General features: G+C 39.6%; 2 protein-coding genes across 2 annotated transcripts; one reads left to right on the plus strand and one right to left on the minus strand.

Annotated features, from left to right (window-relative positions):
• Window positions 1–523: 523 nt before the first annotated feature.
• Window positions 524–2,049, minus strand: LOC104947297 (lipopolysaccharide-induced tumor necrosis factor-alpha factor homolog). The gene is made up of 4 exons (XM_010773275.1): window positions 1,877–2,049; window positions 1,659–1,787; window positions 940–1,114; window positions 524–839 (listed from the first exon to the last, which is right to left on the minus strand). Exons 1-4 carry the CDS (start codon window positions 1,935–1,937, stop codon window positions 722–724), a joined length of 483 nt encoding a protein of 160 aa, XP_010771577.1. The 5' UTR covers window positions 1,938–2,049; the 3' UTR covers window positions 524–721.
• Window positions 2,050–3,421: 1,372 nt separating this feature from the next.
• On the plus strand, window positions 3,422–8,750 carry arpc1a (actin related protein 2/3 complex, subunit 1A). The gene is made up of 9 exons (XM_010773276.1): window positions 3,422–3,717; window positions 4,339–4,432; window positions 5,093–5,197; window positions 5,335–5,557; window positions 6,798–6,905; window positions 7,053–7,156; window positions 7,264–7,372; window positions 8,360–8,435; window positions 8,524–8,750. The coding sequence occupies exons 2-9, from the start codon at window positions 4,369–4,371 to the stop codon at window positions 8,719–8,721; spliced, it is 987 nt and encodes a 328-aa protein (XP_010771578.1). The 5' UTR covers window positions 3,422–3,717; window positions 4,339–4,368; the 3' UTR covers window positions 8,722–8,750.
• Window positions 8,751–9,568: the final 818 nt, after the last annotated feature.

Here is a 9,568-nt window from a genome sequence, read left to right on the forward strand (position 1 = left end):
CAGCTCTCATCCTAAAAAAGGTTGGAGACCCCTGATATAGAACGATACATTTGAACATTTTAAGCTTTGCCTACCATTTTATTGGAGCGATGAGGAACAGGTGGGGCTTGAAAAGGCCCACCTGTTCAAAGTGGGGAATGACAGAAAAGGTTTGAGAACCACGGATCTATGCAATGTAGCTGCAATGAAAAATCTGTGGAAACAAGGTCTAATTGGAGCATGAAAGTTCACTCATGTCCTCGGTTATAGTAATTGGCTCCTTACTTTCTGTAACAATGTACATTTCCTCTGAGACGGATAAAGGTATTCTGATTGCGTAAGAACATAAAATATCTCAAGGTAAACTTTCTAGCTTTCTTCACAGCGTTAAACAAGCAGTTCATCAGCAGTTTAAAAACAAGTTCTGATTTTGTCAAATGTGGAATTAAATTTAAAGGCATCATTTATATACACAACTTGCGATTGCATTGCTCAGCATTTTCCTCTTATGGCTTCGCTTTAAAAAAGGACAAGAAACATGAAAAACGATTGACACAGAAAATATTTATTTAATATGATTTTGTTACAAAAGGTAAAATATAAAGATGTCTAAATTATACATGACAGAAAGCAATGTATTCTTCTTACAATTTACACATTAATATATTCATTTTAGGTTATCCAGATAAAAAAAACACATCAGCAATCAGTTTAACTTCTTGGTAGTCAATCGTGTGTGTTTTCATTCACAGCAGGACCTCCTGTGTACATGGAGGACCCTATAACAGCGAGGGCAAGTGTGATAGGCATCCTTGAAATGGTTCACGAAAAAAGGAATCAGACAGCATCCAAGCACCAAGCTGTAAGACAGAAATCACACATCAGTCTTTGCATTTTCAATGTGTGAATGATGCTGGGTAATTAGATAACCAGATTAAGGTATTTGATCGAGTCCCTTACGAGCATAATACAAACACCAGACACATGAGCCACGCATGCCTCCCGACTTTGAAGATGACCTGCGTGGTGACCCGCGTCTGACAGGAAATACATGTCGTCTGACCCGGAGAGCAACACAGCTCCGTCTCATAGCTCACAAACTTCAGCTTGGGTGTAAATATAGGAGCAGGGGAAGCTGGAGAGAAGACATGTGGGGAGGAAAAGGAAAGCTTATTTTCAAATGTAACATTAGGATATTTAGATACCTTAACTTCAAATTATAGTTTAAAGTCCTTAACATTCTCTGATCAATGCTGTAGGAGGTTTAACCATAGTGTCATCCAAAAGCAGAAATGTCTTAACTTGAATTATTTCTGAATGACAAATTGTTGCATTTCCTCCCATTCCATGCATGGACAACTTAGTAAACAGAAATACTGGACACAGGCCCAAGGTCCCAAAGTGTCAGTCCTCCCTGGCTTTCACCTCCAAAATGTAACTCAAAGAGACTTGTATCAACTAGGAAGAGATGCAAAATGACCCTAAAGATATATAAAAAAACTATAAAGTGATAAACTACTACAAATACATGCAGAACAGCTGCAAAGTAACACAAAGATTTACAACGATTATGACAAGGGGAATAACAGCCATGAAATGAAATGTGAAAGGGACACAAAATGACATTTAGGCCTGCTCTACATATTCAAAATGGAGGCAGATGTTAGGTGAGCTTGTACCAGTAAGAGATGGGTATGTTTCAGTGGAGCAGCCAATTCCAGGAGAAAAAGAGAAGCAAGGAGGTGGTGGAGGGCTGAAAGGCGAGTTAATATGGTAGATACTCGGAGCTCGTACCGTTTGATTTTCATCTGGAAGAACAATTTACAAACTTTATTTAACTGTGTACTGTTAAAACCTATGATTTCTGGCTCTGTAAGTATATTGAGAGTTTCTTTACCTGGTAAGAAGTACGGCGGAGGAGTAGGAAACGGGTCATCTGTTTTTGATAATGGCTCCATTTAAAAATGTATGCTAAAATGTGTGAAAAAGAATCTGATGTGTTTTCAGTCAGCTGCAGTTCATCTGCATGTGTACCAGGTGCAAATAAGAGGTGCTGATTGAAATCTCCTCTGATTGGTTGAAGAACCTTTTACCCAAAAGGCAATAGCAAAATGATCTTTAAAATGAGGCAAATGTGATTTTTTAAGTTTGACAGAAGAGCCAATTTGTGTAAGGTTTAATGCAGATTGAATGGAGATTGATTGACTGTAATTTGGAAGCATCTTAACTTCTTTCACTCTATTGGTTGACCAATTGGATTAAAAGGTTTAGATGTATACTGTTGCTCAATAAATGAATGATAGGTGTCTTTGATGTACATTGAACAAGACCTGTATAACATTCTTTATGTAAATAAAATCCTTACCACTCCCAGCTTGTTTATTAGTGGGAGACTTTGGTCAGTGCAATGGTACCTAAAGTTCAAATACAGGCATCACTTAAATGATGAGCTATGTTATGTGGTATATAATAAAAGCGTTAATCAAATGTATCCAGGTTTTTTTTACCACCATTGCATACTTGGTGAAAACACTGGTCATAATAAACTCTCAGAAATAGTATATTGGCAGAATAATGATAATATTCTTTGCAATACATTTTTAAAAAGTACAGGCCAATGTCGTCTTTGAATATGTGGTGAGCCATGAAAGCCTCAGCACATAATGAATGGGTGAAGAACATGCCAAATAAGTCTTCTTTAGAAACCATACTTCAAAAATGTGCTTATTGGCCCCCGTTGTAAATTGAAATGCAAGTTCAGTGTGGTGCGATTGGGAAGTGGCCTGGAGTGGGTTTAAAGTGGAGAAGCTAAGGAAACAAATAGCTCAAGCAGCTGAAATTCTCATCACTCACCTCCACCCATGTGAAACAATACACATCTACATTTTGACATACCAATGTAGGCTACATATAGTCATGTATATTCCCTACCTTTTTTCTAGCTTTGTCCTCCTTGTTCTTAGCTGTTCATGTCCATTTATGTGTAAGTAGGCTACATTAAGAAAAATCTGTCAGACCTCCTTGGTTGTGCATAAATGCTTTAAAAAAATGCTGATTAACTGAGTATTCCAGGGATTACAATTTACATAATTCAATTGTAACTAATTAGAAGTTTTTCACCATGTTAGAACATTGACATTATTACCTTAAAGTAGATTTCAACAAAGGGACCTTGTCCATGACAGGTACTCAAGGTCAGGTAACCTTAACCATCTCAAGGCCCTTGTGACCATTGTATTGTTTATGGCGCTTTCAGGGCCCTTGGGAATTAATCCTTTATCTCAGTTTATAAATCCTGACACTGTGGTCTTTCATAGCCACTGCCCTGCTGAGTTTTAATGGGGGATTAGTCAACACGATGCACTAGATGGTGGTGTTTTGTAACCGGTTTGGCCACTTTGGGTGTTTCTATTTGAACCACTAGAGGAGCTCTTACGCGTTCGTCAGAGATTGTGTGGGGACGTCAATGTGAACGAGCCGAGGTTTTTCCACTTGAATGTAACAGCAAGCGTGATGAGGCTAAGCTAGCTGTCAGCCAGGCATCCACGGGTTTTGCTGCCGAGTTAGCTTCCGGATGCTCCCGGTCGTATCCTACTGGCCGTCTTGACATTCCCTCAACATTCCTGGACGAATTCGTGTCGACTGACCAGAGTCCGCGAATTCAGGTCCATCCCCGATCTAACCTTTCCCCGCTAGCGTCACTTAGCTTGCCGGCTAACCGAGAACTGGATTGACGAGGTGAGTTAGCAAGCGGGCTAGCGGAATGTACGGCTAACAGTGTAGCAGCTATCATTGGCAGTAAAGGCATCTCCTCCGAGGAAAAACCGGGGTCTGACATAGTAAAGAGAGGCCGCCTGGGCACAGTGTGGATAGCAACACGTCTATATATTTCTCAAAAAGACCAATATGGCTGAAAGGCCTGTTTAACACCCGTGAACTGTAAGCTAGCAATGTTGATTAACTAGTTATGTTTTGCTGTTAACGATTTATAATAAGACAATTGTAAAACGATATTAACTTGGCTATTCAACCCAATTCCACAAAAGTGTTTCACTGTGGTGAACGCAAGCTGTCCAACGTTAGCTTAGTCATATTATTGTGGCTAACATTGGCTAGTTCAAGCAGCCTTTTAATGTTTGCCTTTTATCAGTGGGTTTAGCTAACGTCAGTGCTCCCAGGCTAACAATCTAATTAACGTTGCAATAAAGTGAACGGATTTTGAAATGTATTCCATCTTTTTATATACGCTGTCATGTGTGGAGCTGTAAAGCCGGTAGAGGCAAAGTTTAGTTCAGCTGTTTTCTCTGGGTGTGTTTTGTCGCTCGTCGCTAAACTAAGTTTTGCTGTGTGACTTCGCAGAGCTCCACTTAAGGACCGCACCCAGACAAGATGTCCCTTCATCAGTTTCTGTTGGAACCCATCACCTGCCACGCGTGGAACAGTGACAGGACACGTAAGGCTGAAACCTTTCCTGATCTGAGTGTATCATTACCAAGCTCTGTACGAGAAGATGTACTGTTTGTTCGTTACTTTAGTCTATTCTCTTCTATAGCTCCTTAAGTCAAAGCCAGTGCATTCAAATATTAACATCAAGTAGATCCCTGCATAAATGTTTCTTTAAAAGCTGACACTATTGATGATTCACTTTAATGTTGCCCTCTGATATTCATAATTGGTTGTCTGTAAGAAATAATATTAAGCTACTGTTTACTTAAAATGATATCAGTTGTGTGATGGACATATTGGATGCAAATATTTTAGATTCTTTAATCTTGGGATTTTCTTTGGAGATATATCACATTTTACTAACAATTTCTCCATTGTTTATTCTTTGTGATCAGTTCAACCATTAGTTGAATTATATCCTTCATTTTGATTGATTGATTTGTATATTAAAAACAAATTATTATACCTATCAAATATTTATTTACCAACAGGAGTGCAACTTCGGTCCCAAAAACACATTTATTTCAAACTTTTGTTTTTCGGATTTATAAACTCTTACAACATGTATTCCAGCTCGCCATATGGCAGATACCAGAAACTGGTCCAACTTGTTTGTTATCTGTGCGTTCATCCTAGTAACCTGCTGGTTTTATCTTTAACTCTGTAGAAATTGCCATCAGTCCAAACAACCATGAAGTCCATATCTACAAGAAGAGTGGTAACCAGTGGGTTAAGACCCATGAACTGAAGGAGCATAATGGACACATAACAGGTATTTAAAGAGGCTGCATAATTCTTATTTGTATCTATGACTAACCCACAAACATGCAAAACAAGTGTGTCTGGTAATGTCATTAAAACAGGTTGCAAACATGTCTCATTACATAATCTCTCTCTTTTGTGTTGTAGGAATTGACTGGGCTCCCAAAAGTGACCGTATAGTGACATGTGGAGCAGACCGTAACGCCTATGTGTGGTCGCAGAAGGAGGGCGTATGGAAGCCCACCCTGGTCATCCTCAGGATCAACCGAGCTGCCACCTTCGTCAAGTGGTCTCCGCTGGAGAACAAGTTTGCCGTTGGAAGTGGTGCTCGACTCATCTCTGTCTGCTACTTCGAGTCTGAGAACGACTGGTGAGAATATTGGTCCAATTATTACAATTAGCTGAAATCTGTTTTTAAAATTGGATACATCATGGAGGCAAGGTTAGTAGTCAAATGTATATTTCCAATTGTTTTGCTGATGTGTTAATGGGATTCAGTGTTTTCCCTAGGATGGAGTCATAGCAGCGGTGCTAAGGCATGTGGGCCCAGCATAATGTGAGCGCGGAGCGCGTGGAATTTTTTAGTGTGTGCGCGTGCGAAGTGCGCCCCACCAATTTGTTTCTATGTGTCAGCACAAGAAAGGCTCTTGAGGCCTAGTACCAGGGCCGGTTCTAGACAATTTGCTGCCCTAGGTGAGATTTTAGGCGACATTTTATATGTAAAGAATAAATGCAAAATCTCTACAAAAGACAAATACACTGCAAAAACAGAAACTTATTGACATAGGTAATAGACGTCAAAATGGCTTCAAATGTATTCAGTATTGTATGAACGTGTTTGAATTGGGGGTTGGACGTCACATCCTCTAGGGGGATCCGGGGCAATGTCTCAAGATTTAGCAAAAATACATCTTTATTGAACATACAGTAACACAAATCCACATAACAAACAATCAAAAATGAAAAAGGGTCGCCAATTATTATTATTTTAAGGAAAGAAAAAAAAGTTTAACATTTTTAAAAAAATTTTTTGGTACCTGGCTGGCGCCCCCTAGCAGCTGCGCTCATATTTCAGCCGCTGCGCTGCGCCGCCACTATTTGTAGATAGGGGAAACACTGGGATTATAAATGTGTTTCTTGTATACGGTTGGTGTGTTGTCCCTTTTTCTCATTTCAGTATTGCATAAGACAGTGTTACTTTGACATTTATTTCTGGCCTTTTGTGAAAAAGTCTCCAAACTCATTCACCATTAATGTGTTCCTTTGGGACACAGCAGCTGCTCTGAGGCAGATGGTGCACTAAATGTGTCACCTGGATTGTCATTTTTGGCTTCGAGTCCGTCTGTTCTGTGTTGCTTTGCTCATTGATTCAGTTTTTCTGAATTGTATAAGTGACCCCATCTGTCACGACAAATGGATGTCTTGTCTTTTAATTGTCTGCAGACAAGATAACAAAGGTTTTAGTTTAACTGAACTACACCCACAACTTGTGTCTGTTTCCCTTTTTAATATCAGATTAAATGATCATTGCATTTTAACATGAATATACGTTACAAGTTCTGACGTTTTTCTCAAAAAACATAAAATATGTGCTTTTTCACATCATTTAGGTGGGTGAGCAAGCACATCAAGAAGCCGGTCCGCTCCACCATCCTCAGCCTGGACTGGCATCCCAACAACATCCTGCTGGCGGCAGGATCCTGTGACTTTAAATGCAGGTGAGGGCTGTTAACATTGAACATTTTCAAATGAAATGAGATGGAGGATTATATGACAGAAAACCTGGCCAGGCTCTTCCTTTGCTCCTTTTGATTCCTGTCTTTGTGGTTCTCCCCCCCCCTCCTCCCTCCCTCTCCGGCCTCCAGGGTGTTCTCAGCCTACATTAAGGAGGTTGAGGAGAAGCCAGGCCCCACACCCTGGGGCAGCAAGATGCCATTTGGGGCTGTGCTAGCAGAGTTCGGAGGAGCAGGTCTGTATCTTTGTCTTCAGATGTGTTGATAAAAAATCTCTTTCATATGAGTCGCAGTAACCTGAACTAAACCAGATCTGCCCTTTTCTCCACTTTGTGCCTGTTAGGTGGAGGGGGTTGGGTCCACTCAGTCTCTTTCTCAGCCTCTGGTAACCGACTGGCCTGGGTCAGCCATGACAGCACTGTCACTGTGGTGGACAGCTCTAAGACTGCCAGGTATTTTCATTTCTGCACAAATAGCATTCTTGTTTATGATTGTAACCAGCAGGTTTCTCAGATTAAACATGCCCTGTGGAGTAAACAAACAAATGTGATGTTTACATTCGCTGTTACCCACCAAAACACCTCTAGGCCAAACAAATCTGTTTTCTCAATTTCCTGTCTCAAAATATATTTGCAAAGTTAGGATAGACATGAGGGAGGACTGTGAAGTTTAAGCTACTAATGCTTTAAGGTTTTTGAATTGACTTAGTATCTTTTTGTTTTTACTGCATCAGCAAACGAAAAAGATGATACAATTGTAATGTCCAAAAAGTTACTAACTTCTTTCATTAAACTCATCAGTTTTTAATCGAAATATTATTTTAAAAAAAACATTAACTAGTTATGTATTTGACGACATGTTGGTGTCTTCTCTTTTTTCGTCACGCCACGATTTGTAATCAGATCATCTACCCGCATTGCCAACAGGGCGAGAAAGATAAACAACCAAATTGCAGGTGTTATGAATTGAGATGAACAGGCTCAGTCTAGAAAACCTGAAAACGCTAAAGTGAACACAGCCCAGGTTTTTGTTTTTTAACACAAAAGTCATTTCTGGGATAACACCTCTTTTGAAAAAGTTTGTGCTGCATGAGATATGTGTTGTTTACTGATTTGAAACAACATTAAAGAATCTAACAAAAACACAGATATTAAAAAAATGAATAGATCAAATCAATGTTTTACCGGAGAATTAATATACAGGAATGAAGAAATAGCACAATTGTGAAGTTCCTTTGAAGCATATTCAACAGAAAAATGCCTTTTTTACACAAGATGAATTAGCAAATAGAGTTTTTGTAAATTCCGTTTAATCCAGGCGAGCCGTTTGGAAGATTAAGCAAACTGTGGTTTATGTTGTCAAAATAGTGTACCAAATGTTTAATCCCTGATACATTAAAACCAGTTGTTCTCAAGCTGATCATTCATCTGTGTGTTCAGTCCTTCACAGATGAAGACGGAGTTCCTTCCTCTCCTCAGTGTCATGTTTGTTTCAGAGAACAGTCTAGTAGCTGCGGTAAGATTAAACAACACATTTCATATTTCCATGCACAAATAAACAGTCATCAAGGATAATGATTTGAAATGAATGTCTGCGTGTTCAGGGCCACGACTGTTGCCCCATGCTGTTCCGTTGCGACGATGGTGGAGCGCTGACATTTGTGTCAAAGCTCGACCTCCCGAAGCAGAGCATCCAGAGGAACATCTCCGCCATGGAGCGCTTCAGGAACATGGACAAGAGAGCCACCACCGAGGACCGCAACACTGCGCTGGACACACTGCACCAGAACAGCATCACGTGAGTCACAGTCACCCGAGACGATGCAGGGCAGGGCGTGGAATTTATCATAGGACAAAAAACTGTTTTCATTTCATGTTTTAGATTTTGTGTTTTATAGTTTTGGTTTTCAGAGTTTACGCAATTTAACAAATGTGTATTCATATGTTGGAGTTGTTGGCATTAAAACAACTTTGGAAGGGTTTTGAATTTTTCCAATTTTCAACAATTCAAATATGGAGTCTCCACTGAGAGGAGTTTGGAAGACTTGTTTCCTTAATGAGTGTCAACTACAAATAAGAATCACCTCTCTGTATAACGCAGTACAGGTAACCACGATTGAGGGTTTATTGAAGACTGCTGTATTGTATTAATTGTAGCTTAGTGTTTCAAATAAACCTGTTACTGATGTTATTTTAATACCTTAAATAGATGTGGTGTTATGTAACAAAAGTATTGGCTGGAGTAGATGCTATTGGAAGCTCAGTGGATCTCTATATCCAATATTTTAATATTATTCATTTTCACAGCCACCTATTAATGATTCTTAAAGGTGGGGTAGGTAATTCACTTCAGAAACACTTTTTTGTTATATTCCATGGAATGCTCTTAACATCCCGATAGCAATGAATATATTAAATGCTTTGACAATAAATACATAAAAAAATCTGTGGAAGCCGTAGCGCTGTAAAAAGCACGACCAATCATTTTAGCCAGCCCGGTTAAAATAACTGGATGGCCTACCTGCCTGTCAGCCTTCCATCTGTGCACAAACTTATCTCGTGCCCTCATTGGTCATGTTCGTGTGTGTTGGAGGAGGGGCTCTGTAAGGAAATCTGAAGGAAGGGGCAGATTTTTTCCGGTTGTGTATT

Source organism: Notothenia coriiceps, unplaced genomic scaffold, assembly GCF_000735185.1.
Source record: "Notothenia coriiceps isolate Sejong01 unplaced genomic scaffold, NC01 NC01_scaffold00012287, whole genome shotgun sequence".
NCBI lineage: Eukaryota > Metazoa > Chordata > Actinopteri > Perciformes > Nototheniidae > Notothenia > Notothenia coriiceps.